This window comes from Rattus norvegicus, chromosome 13 (genome assembly GCF_036323735.1).
Source record: "Rattus norvegicus strain BN/NHsdMcwi chromosome 13, GRCr8, whole genome shotgun sequence".
NCBI lineage: Eukaryota > Metazoa > Chordata > Mammalia > Rodentia > Muridae > Rattus > Rattus norvegicus.
In genome coordinates this window covers 71,075,898-71,100,274 of record NC_086031.1, presented here as the reverse complement: position 1 = coordinate 71,100,274, position 24,377 = coordinate 71,075,898, and the positions used below count along the sequence as shown (strand labels likewise).

The 24,377-nt window shown below is 44.0% G+C and overlaps 1 protein-coding gene across 5 annotated transcripts in view; it reads left to right on the top strand.

The window, feature by feature from the left end:
* The first annotated feature begins 264 nt into the window (after positions 1-264).
* Axdnd1 (axonemal dynein light chain domain containing 1) overlaps positions 265-24,377 on the top strand; it is a 77,796-nt gene continuing 53,683 nt past the window's right edge. The window contains exons 1-8 of one of the 5 annotated variants that reach the window (XM_063272748.1): positions 265-5,107; positions 6,455-6,648; positions 7,699-7,874; positions 8,524-8,627; positions 15,753-15,867; positions 20,103-20,185; positions 21,783-21,839; positions 23,279-23,381. In XM_063272748.1, the coding sequence (XP_063128818.1) occupies positions 6,555-6,648; positions 7,699-7,874; positions 8,524-8,627; positions 15,753-15,867; positions 20,103-20,185; positions 21,783-21,839; positions 23,279-23,381 (732 nt within the window). In that variant the 5' untranslated portion in view covers positions 265-5,107; positions 6,455-6,554. Of the gene's footprint in view, positions 5,108-5,146; positions 6,186-6,454; positions 6,649-7,698; positions 7,875-8,523; positions 8,628-15,752; positions 15,868-20,102; positions 20,186-21,782; positions 21,840-23,278; positions 23,382-24,377 lie in introns of those variants that run through there. The other 4 variants (XM_063272750.1, XM_063272749.1, XM_039091372.2 and 1 more) reach the window with 4 other exon arrangements.

The window sequence follows — 24,377 nt, the reverse complement described above, 5'->3', positions numbered from 1 at the left end:
CTCTTTCTGCAGATTTTTTTTTTTTTTTTTGGTTCTTTTTTTCGGAGCTGGGGACCGAACCCAGGGCCTTGCGCTTCCTAGGTAAGCGCTCTACCACTGAGCTAAATCCCCAACCCTCTGCAGATTTTTAATCACTGGTGTGATGAATTTGTTTAATTCATATTGTTCACAGTCCACTGAAAACTTCTTAAAGTTTGTTCATATACAAAATGGCAAACTACTGCATATGTGAAGAATGCGGTAAATAAATTTATTTAGAAAAAGACCTTCAGTGTGTGTAGCTGTTTGCATCTGTGGTGAATATGCAGATCAGAGGGCACTGGGTGTGGTTCATTCACCGCTTCCTTAGTCCCTTGAGTCTCCTCAACCCGGACTCATGCTTGACTAGAAGGCTGGTCAGCACCTTGGTCACAGGCGCACGATTTTAATTTTATATATTAACACACTGTTGCTGTCTTCACACACACCAGAAGAGGGCATCAGATCCCGTTATAGATGGTTGGGAGTCACCATGTGGTTGCTGGGAATTGAACTCAGGACCTCCAGAAGAGCAGTTAGTGCTCTTAAATGCTGAGCCACACTTTTGTTGATTTTTATTGTCATTGAGATAGTCTCATACTGAAGACTTGAGTGGCCTGGAAGTCCCTACATAGACCAGGCTGGCCTAGAGATTTGTCTCCGCCTCCCCCGTGCTGGGGTTAGAGGAGACCTGGAATGGGCACAGCTCACACCCATGGGTGCTGGAACTGGCTTGAGTCATTCACTCCCAGTCGCTAGTCCCTTTAACGGACACATTCATTCAGCATCTTGGTCAGCTAACAGCATAAAAAAGTCTAAGCCACCCGCCCCCAAAGTACAGAAACAACAGAACGCCCTGGTACATAGGCACAAATACAGTCCTTGATGGGTTCCTCCCCCTGTACTCAGGAGGATCCTCTAAAACATCTCTGCGACTTGCCCTGCCACCTTGGTGCTGCTCTGGGTTGTAACCTGAGGCTTCCCTGGCTGTTCCTGTTAAACTTTGCTACCTGGAAGTAATTAGAACCGTCCACCACCACCACGCCTTGAAGGCCACCTTAGTTATACGCTTTGGCAACGTATTGGCCTTCGCAATCACAGGGCCAGAGTTGCTGCCTCTGAGGCTTCTAGCACTGTCCCAAGTCTGATGACTGAGGATATTACCACAGTAAAGGTCCCTGCAGCTCTCACCATCGCTGCCAGGTGCTGCCACCTCCATTATTCCTCTTGGACAGCTGCCGTCCCACATAGCTGTTGCCTGGCTTTCCATAACCCTGCCCCTGACCACCGCCTCTGCTGTGCGTACTCATTCCTCCAGAATAGCCAAGGCCACATCCTCCAGAACCACTGTCATTAGCAATCCCACGAGAGCCATTTCTATTGCCACCACCACAGCTGCCACCAAAACTGTCATGGGCAGAATTGTTACCGCCAAACTACCTCAATGAAACCACTAAAGTTTCCATAACTCCCTCGACTACACTTGCTATCCCTCACTTTGACAGAGCTGTCTTCATTTCATAGCCACTCAGTTTGTTTCTGAGTGATGGTTTTTACCAGGACATCCTACTCATCAGAGGTTATACAAACAAGGCCCCTTCCCACTGTCCTGGCCCACCATGATGTCATTTGCTTCAGAATCTTTCATGCTGTGCAAAACAATATGAAACTGTTCTCCGGAGCCCTTAATGCCACCCACAGAGCTCTTTCAGTTCCTGTGCACCTGGTCTTGGAGAAAATTCTCTGGACAGTTTTATTTGGTTCCACAGCTCGTCCTGTGTGGCCTTGTAGTCACAGCTGCATCTCAACTTGCCCCACAGTGTTGAAAGTGACTTTCTAAAGACCCTGGAGCAGTGGGTGGAGGTCCTTGTTTCCTCCCACATAGTGAGTGAGTGCTCCCTGCTCTACAGTGACTCCTCAGCAGACATTTCAAAGCCCAGCTCTTCCTGGAGCCCTTCAAAGCATAGTGCCTAAGCCTCTCTGCTCACAGCTCCTATTCTCTGAAGTTTTGTTTTTTCTTGTTTCTTTTTTTTTTTCTTTTTTTTTTTCGGAGCTGGGGACCGAACCCAGGGCCTTGCGCTTCCTAGGTAAGCGCTCTACCACTGAGCTAAATCCCCAGCCCCTGTTTTGTTTTAAGATGGTCTCTTTGTCTGGCCTGGAACTCACAAAGATCCACCCCTACCTTCCCAGGCTGGGATTTAAGGAGTATATTACCATGCTTAGTCAACTATTTATTTTTACATAGGGTTTTTAGATCATGACTGAATGTTTTTCTAAAGATTTACTTATTTATGAGTACACTGTAGCTGTCCTCAGACACACCAGAAGAGGGCATCAGATCCCATTACAGATGGTTGTGAGCTACCATTTGGTTTCTGGGATTTGAACTCAGAACCTCTGGAAGAGCAGTCAGTGCTCTTAACCACTGAGCCATCTCTCCAGCCAGTGACTAAATGTTTAATAGTGCAGGATGTAGAGTATCTTCAAAGGTTTTTTGGTTTATTTTTTTAGAAATTAACTGATATAAACACCAATGCTGAGAACACAGCTTTGCACAAATACGCCAATCCCAGGTTACAGTTCATATGTTTTTTTTTTTTTTGTTTTTTTTCTTTTGGAGACATGATCTCTCATGTAGCCCAGGCTGGTCTAGAATTCAATATGTAGCCAAAGACGGCCTTGAACTGCTGATCCTCCTACCTGCATCAAGTGCTGGGGTTTCAAGTGTGCTCCATCCACCACATTCCATTTAATGATTTTTTTTTCATTATTAAAAATGAAACTCGAGTCTGCACGTCTAGCAGTATTATTGAAAATCAACACTTTGGGACTGGAGAGATGGTCTGGTAGTTAGGAGGGCAGACTGTTATTGCAGAGGACCTGAGTTTGGTTCCTAGAACCCATGTCAGGTGACTCCCAAGCACCAGAGGATCGAATCCCCTCTTCTCTGGGCTCTCTTCCCTCATATGCACATAAGCACATACACGTGACCTAAAATAAAAGTGTAAAATCAAAGTGAGCGCCATGCCAGCCTTAGGCATGGCACCCCACAGAGTGTTCTCATTAAATTTACAAACTGTCATATCCACGTCACAAATCAGAGGCACAATCTTGGTTGACTTGAGTTTAAGTGGACCCTAAACCTTCAAAAATCAGTCCTCCCCATCTGCCATTTGCCCCTGCACAACAATGAATAGCCATTTGATCCAATAACCAGGCACACTTAATTTCTGAAGAGATTTTTCCAATCTCCCTTGCACTGCAGAAATGGGTGGCGATTTGTCAGGTCCAGCCTCAACACAGGATTTGGGGTGAGTTCTCAAATGGAAGCAGGGATATCTGGAAGGCGCATAATAGACACGCACTACTTTTTGGTACAGACTGACAGGCAATTTTTCAAAGCTTAAAGTTTCTCTCCTCTCTCACTCATTGCTCTATTTCTCTGTCACTCACAGCTTGAGACTGCACACACTCTGCATTCTCTTGCACACCTCTGCTTTTCTCCAGTGTGATCTTCTCAAATTCCCACACTCCTACACACCTCTATTCGTTCCCTTTCACTCTCACATTCTTCATACACACCTCACACATATCTCACACACACCACATGCACTCTCCATTCACTCACACACTTCACATACGCCTCACATTCTCTCTTCACTCACACACACACTTCTCCACACACACACACCTCACATTTTCTCTTCACTCACTCTTCTCACACTCTCTCACTTTTTTCTTGCCCCAATCTTTTTTATTGATACGCCAAAAGCAGGCAGAAAAAAAAAAAAAGACATTGTATAATCATTGCCAAATCAAATTCAAACGAATAACCATATTCCACAAAGAATTAAGGATTACAATTGTTCCCTAAAGTTTCAAGCTTCCCCTAGTTCCAGGTCTGTGGCCAAAATAATAATAATTGCAAACATCATTATTTAAACTTTAACTTTTGACTTATGCTTCAGAGCTCAGAGCTCCGAGGTCAGCTACTTGCATTTCCCTGTGAAGCTCTAATGATAAATGACATGGGCAAAGCTGCCAGGCAGTGGCCAGAAAGAATCAAGTTAACCCTTAACTCAGCAGTTCCTCTAGCCTTCTGCTTCTGCACATTGCACATGGTGACTCTCCTCAGAGTCCCAGTGTTTTGACTTAGTTTTACTGGTATAAGATTTTACGTATTCTACACTTGTTTATCCAGGAGCCACTCTCAAATGTTGTGCAAAACTTATTTCATAACTTTAATAGTTTTTTTTCCTTTCTCAGGGTCCCAATGTTGGCTCTAATTTTTTTTTTTTTTTTTTTTTGGTTCTTTTTTTCGGAGCTGGGGACCGAACCCAGGGCCTTGCGCTTCCTAGGCAAGCGCTCTACCACTGAGCTAAATCCCCAACCCCTCTAATTCATTTTCTAACAATTTCTTCAAAGTTTCTTTGCAAGTCATGCATTAATCTGGAACTACCATTGTGCAGTTATTACATTGTTTCCAAGATGAGAACACACAGCCTGCACCTGGGCCATTAGGGCTGTGCTGTGCTTTGCACCTATGCCTCAATTTTTAATTTTTTTTTTCGGAGCTGGGGACCGAACCCAAGGCCTTGCACTTGCTAGGCAAGCGCTCTACCACTGAGCTAAATCCCCAACCCCTTAATTTAAGAATCATTACATCAAGGAATATCTAGTTTCACAGAATTCACCAGAGCAGAAGGAGAACAAAATAGTAAAGTCAGATGTAATAGAATAATTAGGCAGACCAAGGCCAACTGTGAAGCAGTTGTTGTCCAGGGCTAAGGTTAAGATAAACGGGAACAACTGTTTTGTTTTGTTTTTTGTTGTTGTTGTTGTTTGTTTGTTTTTTGTTTTTTTTTGTTTTGTTTTGTTTTGTTTTACAAAGAGCTGCTTTGGGCTACTGAGATGTCTCCATCCTGACCTACTGCAGTCAGACCCTTATTTCAGATGGCAGGTCCCCTGGAGGGATGTGTCTCCTGCTTCTTGGGGTCCCAGACACTGTCCTTTTTAATAAGGAGCTGCTGCAGAATTCTGAGATGTCTCCATCCTGGCCTACTGCTGGCAGTCCCTGTCCCCACAGAGGGTAAGTCTGTTGTTTCCATAGGTGCTTCAACAGCAAGATTGTTGTAATGTCAATTACTAATCATGATGTGCGCCTACAGTCTGTAGGTTCTTTGGAGAGAGCGTGTCTAGTACACTTGTGCTGCTACAATAGAAGATGGGTAGCCTGTGAAGAGAAGTTATTTCTTTCACAGTTGGGGAGCCTGCGAAGAGCTAAGTGCTGGCAGCTCCAGTTTGGTGGCTCATGGCAATAATCCCAGCACTTGAGAGACGGGGACCTGGGCTATAGAAACCCCCGTCTCAACCCCTACCTGGGCTCCACTTCCCAAAGAGGAATGACCACAGAATAGAGAAAGCCAGAGAGTCAATGCCACTGCAAATGCAAACTGGGGCCCGTTTATTTCTTTGTAACCTGTAACATAATTCTTCCATTAGTCTAGGTAAGAAAGTCCTGCTCAGTTATCTGTCTTCTCCTTCAGCTACTGTTGGCATATAAAGCTACCAGACACTAAGAAGATCATTGGCACTCACAAACATGAACTGAGCGCATAGAAGTTACTTCAACAACAGAACTAGGATGTGTGTTTGCTACTTTACTTCCCCCCCCCCTCCTTTTAAGACAAGGTTTTCACTAAGTTGTCCTGGCTGATTCAGAACTCATAGTAGACTACACTACCCTTGAACAGATTCAAGGACAGAAAGGACTCATTTCTGCAGCACCCTCTCGTGTGGGCGGGGCTCCGGGAGTCTCTTCGAGAGGCTCGGGTCTGCGCTTGCGCAATCTGCACCCGGAAGCACGGCTTCGAGAGACTGTCCCATTCCGAGACAACAGCCGGATTAAATATTCTTCCTTATTGCTACTACCCGTGACTAAAGTCACACGGAAGCATCTTGAGAATGCAGAAACTGTTTTTCATCCGTCTTCTTCTGACAGCTCCTCCGGAGGCAGCTCGGCCAGCAAAGTTGCTGGGGGGGGGGGGTTCCTGCGTTGCTATGACGACGCAGGGCGTTCCAGAAAAGGGATGGCCGGCCGACGCCGGGTGGCAAACACCAGGGTACAGTGGAGGGTGTCATGCAGTCCTACAGTGCATTTCTAGGGGGTAGGACTTTGCTGAAAGGACCGTGGGAGCCTCGCCCCACTCTGCCCGGGGAGCTAGGCCGCGCAGTCCTGCCCGCAATCTGTAGGGGTCCGAGCCTGACTCTCTCGGGCTGGGCCCTGACTCTGACCCACCCATACCCTTCTCTGTCAGTCAGGTTATCCTAGGGGGCGCCCCAAAGAGAGGAAACCATGCCAGATGAATTCTGAATTCCAGTCTGAACACAAACACTCAAGAGGTCTTTCTGTTCGTTTGCTTTGTTTTGCCTACAGAATTATGGACAGATTGATTTGTCATGGCACGACTTCGATTTGTTTCTGAATTAACTTTTTGGAGGAATATTTCCGAGAGTGATAGCAGGCGTTGTTAATTATGTCTCTCCACAAAGTGTCGGACACTTCGCTGACCTCCCCATCAACATCTGAGGCCAAACAGGCAAAACTGTATGTAGGCAAGGAGGCAAAAGGTAAACTTCAAGGATGCGGTAGACAGAACCATCACGGCCACTGACAGAATTCACAGTCCATTCTCCCCTTCTCAGCCAGCCTGGACAGTCACCAAACTAGAATCCTGTTTCATCTTCGTTTAGATACTAATAGCTATATGAAGTTTGACTTCTTGTTCTCTGATTTTTTTTTTTCTTTTTTTCGGAGCTGGGGACCGAACCCAGGGCCTTGCACTTGCCTAGCAAGCGCTCTACCACTAAGCTAAATCCCCAACCCCTTGTTCTCTGATTTTAAGGGAGCTTTAAAAACGTAGTCCTGTGGATAAGATAAACACGGCTTAGTTCAATATGTCTATTTGTATGAGATTCAAAAATTATTTTTGAGATTCCTTAAGATTTCCATCCTTTGGGCTGTGGTTTTGTGGCTCACGCCTTTGATCCCAGCCCTTGGAAAGCAGAGGCAGGCCATCTCCGTGAATTTGAGGTCAGCCTGGTCTATATAGTAAATTCTAGGCCAGTCAGAGCTACATAGTGAGACCCTGTTTCAAGAAAAATGTAAAAAGACTTAATGATAAATGTAGACCTGTACCAGAATAAGAATCAGTCAGCCACCCTTTCATCCTTGCTTGTCAGACTGAGGCTATCTCTGGTCTTACTGTCACAGGGCTTTTTGGTTTGTTTCTTATTTATATTTTGCTTACAGTTTCACCATCTAGGAGGTAGGATTCAACTCAAGGACTTATACTAAGCAAGGACTCTACCCTGAGCCAGCTACCTATTCACTATTTACGTTGAAGGGCAGTGGAGGGGGTGGGGTCGGGGCTGCCTGTACACTTTGTAACCCTGGTCTTTTACTTTGCATCTCTCATACATCTCATCCTGTTCTCATATGCCCCTCCTCCCACCCTACTGTGGACTGTCCAATTACTTTAAGTATTATTTGTAGCTGGGCTTGTCCACTAGAAGCACCCTTCCTGTTAGAAACACATATGACAGTGCTGAGGCAGTCTGGGAAACTTGGACTCCCCAGAACACTCCACTGAGAGTTTGTCTTTCCCACTACTTTCTTAGTGCTTCCGGAGCTGAAGGAGAAAAAATCCATGGTGAACCACCTCAAACCCCTCCCTCCTTCCTCTCAGAATGAATTCAGAATCCCCGATGAAGTTCTTCTCTCTCTGAACAATGCAGCCAACGCCGGTCCCTGTCCTGAAAACTTATTGCCTACAAAGAAACATAAAGCCCCAAAGGTTTGTATACACACTTAGCACGTCTGGGGTCATTTTCTTTGTATTCACTTCGTTAAGTGTTTGATGAGCAGAAACTGTATATTCAGACGCTCTCTTAAAATGCAGATTTAAAATAAAAAACAATTATTATTAGTTCATGTGTGAGTTTGGGCTCAAGGTCAGAAGACAGGAGCTGGTTCTCTTTCCGCTGTGGGCTCTAGGGAGAAGTACAAGTCACTGGGTTTTGAGCTCTTTCGGTTGCTGCACCATCTCGTCAACTAGAAACTTCAGATCTTGCTGAGCATGGTAGGCAGCACTGATAGTTCCTCCACTTCAGAGGCTGAAGCAGGAGGATTGCCACGAGTTCTAGGCCAGATTGGGCTACACAATGAAATTCTGTCTCAAAAAAACAAAACCAAAAACCCAAAGCGAAAAATCCTCAAGTCTGTTGAAGCAACTGTTTCCACTCCTCGAATATTTCCGTTAACCTGTTTTTATGTAAATTTACCAGACATATTATCGATGTTCTCTTAATAGTCTACCTTTATGTATTTTGCTCCTCTGTAAAACATCAAGTGCCCTTGATGTAAGTAGTCAAATAAGTAGCATTTTCTTCAACCAGAGTGCCCTCTGCTGGACGTTTGTGTTTTCGCTTTTTTTCCCCCCACAGGGTGCCCTTCCACGTCTTGTAGATCATGTCTGGCAACACCCTATTCGGAGGAATAAATTCAAATACCTGATTGATCATCCTGTCACCCTAACAGGAGCTGGAAGGTAAAGGAGGAAGAGAATGGGGTGCAGATAGGCAGGTAGATAAGTAGAAAACTGTGTGGCAGTTTTGAGAGGGGGGCAGAATGGCAACACTGAAGAATTATAGATTTTGAAACTTGCTGTATCATTGATAAGTGAGAATTCCAAAAGGATATGTGTATGGTTATCATTAGTAGCTATATATGTTGGCTGTATGTACTTTTGGTTGTTGAGTTTCTAAACATATATACATACATTTATTTATTTACTTGCTTATTTATTTATTCATTCGTTCGTTCGTTCGTTCATTCATTCTGTGTATGCCATGTCCCATGTGTGGGATTAGAAGGCACCTTGTAGGAATGGGTTCTCTCCTTCCACCATATGGATCCTGCAAATTGAACTCAGGCTGTCACGCTCCGTGGCAAGCACCTTTATCCTCTGAACCGTCTCCCCAGCTTGGTTTATTGGGTTGGTTTGTTTTCTTTCTTTTGCATACATGCATTTGTGTACTTTTTCCTGTAGTTTCCTGTGGGATTTTTTTTTTGCCCTGTATTAAAAGATCCACCAAACTGAAGCCCTTAGCGCATCTTGTATCTGTAGTTGTCCACAGTTTCTGTACATCTTAGAGGAAAAAGGGTGTGGAAAACCTTGACGAATAGGTGAGTTTCCCCCGTCTTTTCAAAGGGAACTTATAGCTGGTCTTTGTTACTTTGTGGGTTCTCCTTTTTCTCATCCTTTATCCCCCACTCCCAACCCCACCCCCGGCTCCCCCCACTGTCTTAGTCAGGGTTTCTATTGCTGCGATGAAACACCATGACCAAAAACGCGAGTTGGGGAGGAAATTGGCTTACACTTCTAGATCACAGTCCATCATTGGAGGAAGTCAGGAACTCCAACAGGACAGGAACCTGGAGGCAGGAACTGATGCAGAGGCCATGGAGAGTGCTGCTTACTGGCTTGTTCAGCCTGTTTTCTTATAGAACCCAGGACCAGCCCAGGGATGGCTACATCCACAGTGGCCCTCCCTGTTGATCACTAATTGAGAAAATGCCTTTCCACTGGATCTCACAAAAGCAATTCCTCAAGAGAGGTTCCTTTCCTGTGATAACTCCAGCCTTTGTCAAGTTGACACAAAAAACCAGCCAGTCCACCCCCCTATCACTAGATAGGAGAGAAAGCAGGATAGAGGGAGAGGAGAGAGGTCCGAATCTAATTTCTTTTTTTCTTGTTTCCTTTTTGAGCACAACTATTAATAAACTGCATCCAAGCCCCTAAACGTCCAGCAACCTCTAACCCCGCCTATTGCAGCTCTCACATTATACACCCTCTGAAAAATTCCCAGAATTCCAAAAGGCACGCAACCTCAGAAACTGTCTGCAGCTGGCAAAACCATGCCTCTGCTAGATACAGGGTAAATCACAGTCGGCTTCCGGGAAGCAGTTCCATATCTCACACCTGGAATTAAAACAAAAACACATTCTTAGAATATTTGTTTTTTTTTTTTAAAGAAGCCAAAATTCCAGAATTGTCACTATGGGAACCCTTATCCTTTTTATAATGTTTCAAATTAGAACATCAAATACTATTTATTTTGTATCATTCCAAAATGCTCTGTCAAGTTTCGTTCCATGAAGATTGTGGTCTATTCACTTAAAAGTCTTTTCCGTTTATCAAAGTCCCCTTGTATGCCTCACTTACATGCTGTGCTCGGCTGGAAGGTTGCCACACTTAAGTAGGATATTTGATCTTACTGAAGTTCATTTCTCTCATCTGTGAAAAGGGACAGACAGAGTTGCTCCATCTCATGTGCCTGCAGAAATATTGGAGGCTGGAGCATCTCCAACCATCGTAAGATGCTGTCTACTGCGGGGTCTTCTCACTCAGCTGTGCTGCCTGTCACAAAGAGCGGCAGAAACTTGCCTGGGTGGCTTTTGTGGTCGCAGAGCTTTTGTGGCTTAAAGAATCTGTGTCTTATGCCCTCAGATCACAGTTGTAATGACCAGTGCAGTAATTAGCAGTTATAAGGCGTTTGAAGTGTTTTGAAAGTCAACTAGTTCTATCTGAATGTTGCAGTAAACTTACTGAAAGGTTTAATGGCAAATGACATCTGAGTGGAAATTCTTAAAATGTGGGCATCAAATAGTAGCAACCCCTATCCTCACTGTAACCCCAGGACCTGTGAATACAGATCCCAGCACCCCCATCCTCACTGCAACCCCAGGATCTGTGAATACAGATCCCAGCACCCCCATCCTCACTGCAACCCCAGGACCTGTGAATACAGATCCCAGCACCCCCATCCTCACTGCAACCCCAGGACCTGTGAATACAGATCCCAGCACCCCCATCCTCACTGCAACCCCAGGACCTGTGAATACAGATCCCAGCACCCCCATCCTCACTGCAACCCCAGGACCTGTGAATACAGATCCCAGCACCCCCATCCTCACTGTAACCCCAGGATCTGTGAATACAGATCCCAGCACCCCCATCCTCACTGCAACCCCAGGACCTGTGAATACAGATCCCAGCACCCCCATCCTCACTGTAACCCCAGGATCTGTGAATACAGATCCCAGCACCCCCATCCTCGCTGTAACCCCAGGATCTGTGAATGCAGAGCTCACCAGCAGAAGACTTCGCAGAAGTTGTGAGGGTTAAAGATAGAGAAATTAGGGCTCTGATAGAAAAGGAAGATGATCTAATGGTCAGGAGATGAGACCAACCAAAGATGGCAGAATGGGAGGACGCAAATGGAAAACCATAACTGAGTACTAGAAACTGGAACGTCTAAGAATAACTCAGCAGATACCGTCAAGAAAACACTCTCAGTCCCTTGACCTCCAGGAGGGAATCCTGTCAACAAGCAGAAGAGGACGTCTTAGGGTTTCTCTCGCTGTGGTAAAACACTGTGATCAAAGGCAACTTAGGGGAGAGAGGGTTTGTTTCATTTTATAATTCTTAGGCCACACTCCATCCACATCACCGAGGGAAGTCAGGGTAGGAACCACCATTCCTGGGATGAATACCACGGACTACTGCTTTGCTCCCTTTGGCTTGTTCAATTTGCTTCCTTATTCAGCCCAGGACCACTTGCCCAGGGCAGCATGTCCACCTCAGTCATTCTGTAAGAAAACGCCATACCACAACGTGTCAGAGGCATTTCTACAATTGGAGTTTCTCTTCCTTGCTAACTGTAGCTTGTGTCAAGTTAACAAAATAAGAATCCTGTCAGCACAGGCATGGCTCTTCCCAGCATCCACACCACACTCATCAGCAATGTCTTGATTTTAGCTGTGTGACACCGGTATTGGACCTGCTCACATAGAAAATGGCCTAGCTGGTAGGGACAAGGAGCAATTTGTCTAGGAACATCAAATATTCAGAGCACAGCAATAAAATAGAGTCAAGAAAGCATTTAGCGTCTCAGAATCTTTTCTGATGGCTCCACCAGTCAGCATTCAATGCAAAAAATAAATCTCAGGATTTTAACCAGGAAATGATTGAATGCAGAAAACTGACTGCTAACAAAGTTGTTGAGGCCAGCAGGGTGGCTCAGCAGATAAAGCTTTTGCCTTGCAGGCCTGCTAACCTGAACACATTCCCATGGGAGAGAACTGACTCCCCAAAATTGTCCTCCAACTACCAAATGAACGCTATGGTATTTATGTGCCTATATTTACACACACCATCCTTCACACACACACACACACACACACACACACACACACAGAGGCACACATACACACATACACACAGGCACACACACATACACACATACACACACAGAGGCACACACACACATACACACATACACACACACACACACACGCATACACATCCCCACCAACAATAAAGTAATGAAATATTTTTTTTTTGTTGTTCTTTTTTTTTTTTTTTTTTTTTTCGGAGCTGGGGATCGAACCCAGGGCCTTGCGCTTCCTAGGCAAGCGCTCTACCACTGAGCTAAATCCCCAACCCCATGAAATATTTTTTGAGATATGGTCTTATTGCACAGCCCCAGCTAACCTGGAGCTTGCTGTGTAGACCAGGCTGGTCTTGATCTCACAGAGGTCTGCCTGCTTCTGCCTCCCAAGTCCTGAGATTAAAGGTGTACCATCCACGCCTAAGTAAGAATGCAGCACATGCAGAATTGTGTATAATTGTATATTTACATAAAAGGGAGAGAGGATATAAAACCTACTGCTAATATGAACGTAATGCCTGCTTCTCCCTGACAAGGTATGGCATTCGCATGACCAGCTTCACAAAGATTCACACATACTCTCTGTGAGCAAAGGAAACCTTTCTTTTATGAAATTTCAATATGACATTTTCTTTTCTTCATTTTTCTTCTTCTTCTTCTTCTTTTTTTAAATACAGAGTCTCGCTCAGTGGGTGTTTTCATACATGTGCCATTAGACTTCGTTCTGGTCAGTCCCCCTTCTGCACACCCTCTTCCTTGCCTTGGGTGTTGTTGTCAAATACAAACATTAAAATGTGTGCAGTACCACTTAGCATTTCTCTGCTGGGCCCTCTGCACGTGGCATGTTTTAATGCAAATGACCCAGGTCACTACTGTGACTACGTTTACTCATGTCTAATATTATTACACACATTTGTTTATTGTGCATGTGTGCTCACACCACGGAATGCATGTGGACAGCGGAGGAGAACTTTCTCCTTAGTCTGCTTTCTCTTCCCACTGTGAATTCTGGCCAGCAAACTCAGCTCATTTTACCACTGAGACAGACATCTTGCCTACCCTAAATGATCTTTTAAAACTATTGTTTATATTTTATTAGTATTGTGGTGTGTGTGTGTGTGTGTGTGTGTCACAGCCTTCTTGGGATGGTTAGAAGACAGTGTGGTGCAGTTGATTCTCCTCTTCTACCTTTACTGGGGTCCACCCCCCCCCCATCAAATGCATCTGCTTACGCAGCAGGAGTCTTCACACACAGAAATGTCTTGTTGCCACCCACAATTTTTTTTTTTTTGAGAGACCTAACAGAGGAGCAGGGTAATTATTCAAAGGAAAATGAGGGAACTAGAATGTGGATGGAGAGGGAAAGGACACCTGGCCAGCGGAGTCTGCCAGTGTCCTCTGTGGCATCAGCAATGCAGAGGAGAGAGAGTGGGACTGTGAACACAAGTCAGGCCAATGTCTGCTTTAAAGTCAGAAGGAGGGGTGGAGACATGAAAACGTTACACTTTAAACACAGGGTACTACCAACAGAAGTACATCCTAGAGACCTGAGCATCCACATCAAAAGTAATGACAGATCGGACTAGAGATTGCTATGGGCACAGAATGAGAGGACTGGCCACTGAGAGGACTGGTCACTGTACTGATCTGAGGGCAGCTGTTGGATTAATTGGCGTTAGCAGTAGATGGGGGCAGGGTTTGATGGCAAAGGATAGGGAGGGATTGGGTCTCAATGCTGAGAATTTGATGACAGCCTAGCAAATAGAGAGGGTGACACAGCAGATTTGATGACTTGGCCAAGAAAGAAAGTGTAGAGCAGTGGTTCTCAACCTCGCAAATGCTGCCACCCTTTAGTACAGTTCCCCACATTGCGCTGACCCCCAACTATAACATTATGTAACTGCTACTTCATAGCTGGAATTTTGCTAGTTTTAAATCATAATGTAAATAGCTGATTTGCAGGATATATGATATGCAAACCCTGTGAAAGGGTCATTCAACCCCAGAGGGGTCGAGGCCCACAGGTTGAGAAGCTCTGGCATAGAGGACAGAGTTTTCCGGAGCATCTCTCGAGGATGAAGACACAGAAGTTCCAAGGAGTAGCAGCTGGGGCAGACAGAAGATTCATGGGGGGTGGGGGGCTCGGGGGCGTGGGGGCGTGGGGGTGGGGACTGAATCCAGGAGACTGGTTTCAGACAGAGGAGTAGTCAAATCAGGAAAGTATTCTAGGTAGTGGCAGAAAATGGACGTCTTCTGCGAGGTAACATTGGGAAGTTTGATGTTTAGCAGAAAGACATAGGTGATAGATTCTAGCCAGCTACATCACAGTGCTATAACAGCAATGCATGGCCTTCGCCATGAAGATTCTCAGAAGCGAACAGTCTTGTTATGAATGTTCTGGTTAGTCTTTGTCAGCTAGGCCCAAACCGTAGCTGTCTGGGAAGATGGACCCCCACCCCTCACTGAGGAATTGCCTCCATCAGACTGGCCTGTGGGCTTGTCTGTGGGCATTCTCTCGATTAGCGATCCTTGCACTAGAAGGAGTGCCATGTCTGGAGAGGTATTTGGGTTGTATGAGAAGGCAGGCTGAGCAAACCATGAAGAACAAGCCAGGAAGTACAGTTCTTCTCTAGTCCCTGCCTCAGCTTCTCTCGATGATGGTCTAGAACCTGTAAGCCAAACAAGCCGTTTCCTTCCCTTGGTCAGTATTTTATCACAGTGGACAAGGAGTGTCGTAGTAGGACAGTGGGCATTTTCTACAAAGGCTTTCAGTGGTGGAATGAGCTTCCGGGGCTCCATGGAGTCCAGCACACAGCTGGCAGGAGTGACTGGGGAAAGCTGATTCATCGGAGGTTGGAGGGGAGGAGAGAGTTGGTGATGTGAGTGAGAAGCTTGTGATGGTGAAGAGGAAGGGTGTGGGCAGACTCCTGGCTAATGCCGGGCCTTCCATGAGGTGGGAAGGCTCACCCTGCAAACTTGGATTCTGACCTTGGAGGGGCCTCACCCCAACCTGCTGCTGGGTGCTAAACGCAGGTTCACAGCTGTGACCCTTAAGTGTCCTTAAATGGCGGTGATGCTAAAGTGAAGAGTCAGCCCCAGTACTGGAATGTGACTGATACCATTCCAGAGTTTCCCCAGATAGCTCAAGGGCATCGTTGCCATAAATGAAACCTAAAAAACTATTTGGTTGGTAAACTGCTATCATTCTAACATAAAGGACTTCTGACACAGAGCGCTGTAAGGATCAAAGGACTTGTACTCATCGTAAATCGTACTTCCATTTTCCCATGTTTTAAAATAATTTTTAAAAAATCGGATAAGCGGGGTAAAAGGAGACAATGAGAGCAGTTCTGCTGTCCTTACCTACTAGCAGGAAGTGCATGGCTGTATACGCCCTGAGGAAAAGCCACTTTTAAAACATATTTTTCTTAATTTTTAAGGGATATTTCTTTCCTGTATGATGTTAAATACGTAAAAGGAGAGACGAGGGAGAACAAACTTTGCCCCCCAAATAAGTCAGCACAGTCACAGAACGGTGCCATGGTGCCTCACAAGGTAAGTGTGAGAAGACCTTTCTCCCACCCGTGACTTTTCAAAGTGCTTCTCTAAACTCTAAAGCGGCATCAGACTGTAACAACAGCCTGCAGGACTCTACAGTCTTCCTATACATTATAGCTATTTCTTTACAATAGCATTTACTGGGCAAAGATCAAAGATCTAAGCCACTCCCCAAACCACACTTAACTGTTTTGGTTAGTAAGTATTCCCCAGGGAAAATTCACATGAGTTGTAAATGATGACTTTTACCTCCTCCTGTCCCTTTCTCCTCCTCCCTTCCCTCTCTCCATCCCTCTCTCTCTTCTTTCCTCCCTCCATCTCCCGCCCCATTTCACTTTGAGATAGGGTCTTCCTATGTAGCCCCAAATATCCTGGAACTTGCTATGTAAAGCAGGCTAACCCCCAAACTCCCAGAGATCTGCCTACTTTTGCCTCTCGAGTACTGAGGGCTTCTCCCCTGTTATTTCACAGTGTGTGTCAGACCACTATTTAATTACTTTATCCCTTTCCTCACAAGCCTTGACAGTAACAGTACATTTCCTGGTGTTCTTTTTCTCTTCAAAATGTACATTTTGCATCTCTTTCTGCCCCACTTGCTCTTTTTCATCATATACCAGCATAAAAATGATTACTAATGACTACACGACAGAGTCAATTAGGCTGTCTCGAAATCTCCACTAAAGAAATGAGTCCATTACTCCTTGATTTAACCTATTCTGACAAGTTCAGAAAGCAGTCACAGTCTTTGCCAACGTATCACAGGAACGGTCTCTAGCCAAGTTGCTAATACTGTTCTTCTCTGAAGCATCTTGATCTGGTCCTCCACAGTCCTCATAGCTCTCAGCTTTACGACTGTCTCTCCAGACTCAACTGGGATGACCCACTAACCTCCATTTACAGTGTTCAAAGGTTCTTCTAGTCCAAAGTCTTCTACATTTCTCAAAAAAAACCTAACATGGTCAGGATTCATAGCAATAGTTCACAATCTGTTTTTAACATGTTTTAGTTACCTTTTTACTGCTGTGACAAAATACCATAACCAAGAGAACCTGTAAAAGAAGTGTTAATTGGGCTTATGGTTTCAGAGGGTTAGAGTTCATGATGTTGGAGCAAAGGCATGATGAATAGCTGAGTCTCACGGCTTGATTCAAGAGCAGAAGGCAGAGTGAGGGCACACTGGGATTGGTGCAAGTTTTTTGAAACCTCAAGGCCGACACCTAGTGATATACCTCCTCCAATAATGCCACACCTCCTAATCCTTCCTAAACACTTCCACCAACTGGAGACCAAGAGTTAAAACGCCTGAGACTTATAAGGGATTGTCAATGAATTATTTTTAAAATAAATATTAGCTGTGAATTAAATCAGTGGCTGTATTTCTTTACCTTATGCTAGTCTACAATAACTACCCAGAGAAACCAAGATTTATTTAAAACTGCACCTAAATTGCTGAGCAGTGAAATGATCTACCTTAACCTTCTGTGCTAATCTGGCTACCTCCCATCCCCATCCTATGACACTTGCACATTATTATTGATCTAGCACTTTACGCTTTAGCTCTGTTTCCATGATCTCTCTCCAGACCCCTTCTTCCTGGCTCCAATTCCTCCATCCTCCTTACTCCCTCTCTCCATCTCTCTTCCCTCTGGCTGGCAGATGTCCCACCCTATTCTGTATTCTGCCCAGCCATTGGGTGGTCAGCATTTATTGACAAGCCAGAGAATAAATGGTAAGAATTGTTTATACAAACGAGACAGGAGATTCTTGATATAACTATTATAATCCCATGTCTGGATTGAAACAAGATATGAGGGCAAAGAAATCAGCATTTGAATAATACAAGGGGAAACGTTACACAGTATACAAAAACATTATGCCTACAAGGGATATTTCATTTAAACTTCCACAAGAAGAAAAAAAAGGAGCTAAAAGAATTTATAAATATAGTTGGCCCTCCATACTTGAGGGTTCTCCATTCACCTATGCCATCAACCACAAGTGAAAATTTTTTGCAAAAAAATGTTTTTGTACTATTCAAGTACAGATATTTTCTTGTCACTCCATAAATTGCTGAGTCTGGCTTGGCCATGTAAAGAATGGCATGGTACGGTTCCTCCCCTGGAACAGAGCCAGTAGGGTATGATCCTCCATGAGTATTGATGGTTGCTGTGGCCACAAGGCTTGTTTGTATAATAATGTACATATTTTCGTGTTCCTCCTTTGAAAAATGTCCTCTGCCAAGGTTAATGACTCTAATAATTAGAGGCAACATGAGTCATGGAGATGAGGGTATAGATAATGTCTCAGCAAAATGGTAAATGTTGAGACCTTCAGGACAGCCCTTAAGGCTATGGGAAAGAACTCTGAAAACATGAGTTCAAGAATATATATATATCTCAACCATGTAAAATATAAGGATTCAATATGAATTGTATAAGGAGCTTTGTAGACCTAAAAGAACAGAGGCAGCTGCACTTTGAGCCAGCTTGTCAGAAAAATACAAAGGCAAGCATATTTCTGAGTTTAAGGTCAGCCTGGGATAGAACTAGGTTAAGCGCAGGCATGAAAAATAATCTCAGAGTGAGATCCCACTCAGCTAGCTTATTGTCTGTGTTTACAAAGGCTGGCAGATCTCTGAATTAATTTACAATGCTAAAAAATGTGCTTGCTGTCTTTTTCTAAGAATCAGGAGTCATGGGATACTGATTCATGGGATGGTCAAGAGGGAACATGGAGTAAATGACTGAATTGGTATGTAAATAAAAGACTGGGCTTTGATCTGCATGAGATGAGCTAGCAGAGAACAATAACAGTTCTTTAGGATTTTTTTTTTCTCACAAGAGGTAGCTGTCTCAAGCAGAGAGCTGTCTTGAGCAGAAAGCTATCTTGAGCAGACTATAGCGTCAAGAGCTATTGACAGAAGGCTATCTAGAAAACTGTCTTGAGCAGAACACAGTCTGTGTTCTTGTAACCCACAATTTGACTTTGAGTCCTTTTCTCTGCTCCCAGACATCTCTTCCTCAGAGCCCCTCTCCAAGCTGAAGCTGGTCCTTGGCACTAAATAATTCAACATGACAACAACATACTTGTATGAGGTATTATAGTAACCCAGAGTCAATATAACATAAATAGGAGATGTATATAGGCTCCATGTAAACACTAAATGTTTTATGTAATGGAGTTGAACATCTAAATCAGTGGTTTTCCACCTTTGGGTTGCAACCCCCTTAGCAACCTTGAATAGTATCTTCAAAACTATAATTCATTTTCTTCTCTCTCTTTTTCTTGATTTCTTGATCTCTCTCTCTCTCTCTCTCTCTCTCTCTCTCTCTGTGGTGTGTGTGTGAGTGTGTGTGTGTGTGTGTGTGTGTGTGTGTGTGTGTGTGTGTGTGTGTACATGGTTTCTCTGTGTATCCCTGGCTATCCTGGAACTTTGCTTTGTAGACCTATCTGACCTTGAACACATGGAGATTGGCCTGTGTCTTCTCCCAAGTGCTAGGATTAAGAGCATGTGTATCTGCTGTCTAGCATATATTATGGCTCATAATAGTAGCAGAATCACGGTTATGAAGCAGCAATGAAAATAATTTTCTAGTTGGGGGTCACCACAACACGAGGAGCTGTATTAAAGGGTCACAGCATTAGGAAGGTGGAGAACCACTGGTCCGGATTTTGGTGTCTTTGAAGGAACTTAAAATTAGTCCTTCTCAAATACCAAGTAATGCTTATACCAGAAGAAACTCTGTCCTTACATTCATGCTTGTTTTTACAGTGTATGTCCAGCTTAAAGCAATTTTTGTCCTATGCTATGACTCACATTGCTAATATTACTATTTATATTATCAAACTCTCTCAACTTAAGGTGAGGTGTGGCAGTGTATGCCTTCAATCCTAGCACTTGGAAGGCAGAGGCAGGAAGATCTCTGTGACCTTGAGGCCAGCCTGGTCTACAGAGTTTAGGACAGTCAGGACTACATAGAGAAACCTTGTTTAAAAACTAAACAAAAGTCTCTCAACTCACAGTTGGGCATGGTGGTGCAAATCTGTAAAGCTGGCTCTTGGAAGCAGAAGCAAGATTAGCCACGAGTTCAAGCCAGGCAGGACTTTGTAGTGAGACCAGGTTAAGCTTACCAAAGCTATCTCGATAGTCTCCTTTGGGGATAGGGACTGAAATGTGTGTGACTTAAGTGTTTTTCATGTATTAATATATTCATCCTTTTCTTTATCTGCAGAAGACATTAGCAGACACTTTGGTTCCTGAAGAATTTCATATTGTGTCAAATACAGGAGTTTCGGGTTTGGAGTGCTATGATGAGTGAGTACCAGGATGCTCTGTTGAATGTCTGCATGAGGTGTGTTCTCCTTCCACATTTCAGAGAACCTCGGAAGAGCACACTCGCTTCTAATGTGGTACAGGATATGTGGGCAAGCTGCGCTAGCACAATGTAGTAAAGATTACAATAAAACAAAGGCACCTTCTGGGTGTTCTCTCTTTCTCTCTCTCTCTCTCTCTCTCTCTCTCTCTCTCTCTCTCTCTCTCTCTCTCTCTGTCTCTGTCTCTCTGTCTCTCTTTCCCCCTTTCTTTTTCTATTGCCTCTTCTTTTTCTTTCTCCTTCTGTTTATTTTTAGAGCAGAATGAATATAGATTTGTTAAGGTAAAGCAGGAAAGAACTCTTGATAGTCAGGGGAACTCCAAGGGAGGAACACAAGAATTTTGGGTTTTCAATGATTAAAAAGTTCTATAGCTTTTCCTGCCACTTAAGTTTTGATGCTCTTAAAAGTGGAACTTTCGAGCTAAAGAGATGACTTAATGCTTAAGATCACTTGCTGCCCTCACAGAAAACCCAGGTTTGAGTCTCAGCATTGGATGAGCATTAATAACTTCCTGGACTCCAGTTCTAGGGCCTTGATGTCCTCTCCTGTCTCTGAAGGCATCTGCAAGCACGTGGTGCACATACACATACACCTAAAAAAGAAACCCTTAAAGAAATGGCACTTTGAGTTGTGTGTGATGTGCACACCTGCAATCCCAGCACTGGGAAGTTGAGGCAGGAGGATTACAAATTCACAGATGCCATTTTTTCATTCCTCTTTCCATCTCTGGAACTGGCACTTGACCCTGGGTTTGTGCATGCCAGTAAGGGCTCTTCCATTGAGCTCCACTCCAAGCCCATCCTGCCACCACTAAACATGCCGAAGGGCACTTTTGTTTTCCTTAGCCACACTTATTTATTTGTGAGTGTGTGAGGAAGTGCACATCAGAGAAGAGTTCCTCAGGGTCAGGTCACTCCTTTCACCATGTGGGTCCTGGGCACCAGACTCAGAGCGCTGGGCTTGGTGTTGAGTACTTTTACCTACTGAGCATCTCAAAGGCCTTAAAAAGGTCTCGTGTGGTTTAGATAGTCTAAACTCTCCGTAGAGGAGGTGAGCTTACACCAATCTTCCTGCCTCTCTCTGCCTCCCATGTGTTGGAGTTGCAGACCTATGTCTTGTTTGTTTTAATGAATCAAGGGAATCTCTGTATTTTCATATACCAAGGAATGGCAGTAAGTACCCTCTGCTAAAAGTGTTCCACATTTGATCAGTTGTAATATTTCTCTGTGGATATTTATGTATGGCCTTGAATGCACATAAAGGACCTTTGAACAAGTATGTTCAAGCTTCTAAGTCCCACTGAGGCTTTAGCTCGGTTGTGCTGTAATTTCTTCCATCCCCATTCCTTGAGCCCACATTCCTTTTTGTGGAGAATGGCTCTTAGGAACCAAGATGGACAGGTCAGACAGTGTCCTTCCTCCTTTGTTCCCTCCCCTCTCTCTGTCATAGGTCCTAGTTTGCCACCACCCTCTTATACTCTTCAGCCCTAGAATGTTTTTCTGTTTTTGTTTTTAATATTTCTGTCTTATTTGTTGCAGCAAATACACCACCCTCCTCACAGACAGCGAGAATAGGCTGCTGCTCTTCCCATCCATGTAAGTACACGAGAGAGTAACTGTACACACTCCTTCTCTTGGTGTATATTATACAAAAACATTCAAGTCAGAGCACAGACCCCAGCAGGTAACAGCTGCCTGTAAGACCATCACTTAATTAGTTGTGTACGTAGCACGGAACTCCAGCACCATAATGTGCTTTTATATTTTTTACATTGTTAGAATCTTTCTATGTTGCTGTCTTTCTTTTGTCTTTTCTCACACTCTGAATGACCCAGTGTTGGAGCTTGGTACTTACGGCCCCCTCCTTTTCTGTGTGTTCTTGCAATCCCTATATATGGTTATATAGCATCTCTGGCAGTGAGATTAACAATAATAATAAAATAATAACTAGAGTAATACAACTATTATCACAACACAATTATCATTATTAATATATTAATTCTATCAATTACATAATATATGATATATAATTAATGAATATATTATATGATGTATATTTTGTTACATTATATATTATATATCACATACATTACATATGATATACTAATGTATAATATTATATACCACATATCACATATATGTACATATTATATACTAATATATAGTATTAACACTATAACATATTTATATATTATATATAATATAAATCTATATTAATTATAATTTATGTATAATTAATAACTGTATTTGTAGTGGTCCAGTGGCTTAAGTTCGAGCAGGGCTCACCTGAAAAAGGTCAGGGGTTGAGAGAAACATGGACCAGTGTTCTGGTCAAGGCTCAAACTTTAATATTCAGCACAGAGTATACAAAGGGAGAGACCACAAAAACCCATCCCCAGAACAGTAACGTGGGGTAGCAGCAGTGCAGCAGTAAATCTAGGTTTCCATAGCTTTGCAGTGTGGTGACTCTGGCACAAATTAGGGCTGCAGCTTGTTAACTCTGGCACCTCAAAGTTCACAGCCACAGTCAAGGCATATGTTTCTGCTCAGGCCAATAAGGCCTGTCCCTCAAAGTTGGCTTCTGCCCTTTGTGGGTGTTTTCACAGTCTCCCTGTGCCAGGCAGAGGAGGTCACATATATTAGTAATATAAAATATATAATAATAATTATTATTAGATTTTGAGACAGGATTTCTCTGTAGTTCTGGCTGTCCTGTAACTTGCTTTATAGAGTAGACTGGCCTTGAACTCGGAGATCCATTTGCCTCTGTCTCCTAAGTGCTGAGATTAAAAGTGTGGGCCACCACAGCCTGGCAGAATTATTTTTTGTGAGAACAAAATTGCACTATTTGTATTTTCATTGCTTTGAACGGTGTTACTGGTGTTTCACTAAATAAACATATCTGGGCCTAATCCTTTAAACTGCCCTTAGCTTTCCACAGTAGATATACTTCCCGAAGTGTTTGATATTTTTATTTGGATCTGAAGACAGCCCAGTGAGATGACATTTACCCAGTCTGTCCCTTTGGTCTTCAGGAAACCTAACAAGAGAGTAGAAGTGGTCCAGCTGAGCGATGTGATGGACACCATGCTGGAAAGGGCTGGAGCGGAAAATGAGGATTACGTAGGGCCAACCAAGGTACCCTCGCACAGTCAGGGTAACCACTGGGTGGGAAGGGTGTGTGTGCCTGGGAGGGAGGCACGGTGTGGTTTGGAATGCGACTCTTCCACTTCCTAGCGAGCAGCCCGGGTAAATCATCTCCTGGGTTTGCACCTCAACTTCCTAACCTTTTGGTTAGAAGTAACACTAGTACCTGCCACATGGGGCTGCGAGCCACTGAATAGCACATTGAAGTGCTAGAAGCACTGGGAAGGCACCTGCTGTGGCAAACGCCAAAGCGTCTAGACGGTTGCATGTTGTTTGGTCACGTGTTCTGGGAGGGGTATCGTTGGCTGATGTTGTTACGGTGCAAACGTGATAGCATGGATTTGCACAAACCCAGACACACACCCTTGGTAGGACAGACTGCTCCACAGGCAGTTGTAGCAGAATGGTACGGCTCTGTATCCAAATGGATACAAATAGCAGGTGATGGGGATTTTCCGTTCTATTTTAACCTTACAGAGAGAGCCATGGTTAAGACCTGGTTTGTTGACTGAAGCATTGTTATTCAGCCATGTTACTACATTGCTCCTCTGTTTATCAAGGCTCTGTTGGATTGATCTGATTGGAGTGGAATAATATTTCCCCATACAACGAACGTGTAGTGGTCAGATGGGGTAATTCCCAATACTTATCATTTCCTTGCACTGGTACATTTGAAATCTTCCTTACTAGATGTTCTGTGTTGAAAGAGGATCTGTGTGAGCCAGGCTTACCTTGATCTCGATGTGTATCAGGAGGTGACTTTGAACTTTAGGTCCTCCTGTCTCCATCTCTCAGGGGTTACAGATCGACACCAACATGCCCGGTTTATGTGGTGTCTGGGATTGAACCCGGGGCTTTGTGGACACTTTATCAGCTGAGTCCCATCCCTAACGGCTCTCTCGGTTATTTTGAAATCCATAGCTGGTGGTGATGCATAGGTCTGTAGCCTTCTTAGCACTTGAGGGCTGAGGCAGAAGAGTTTCAAGT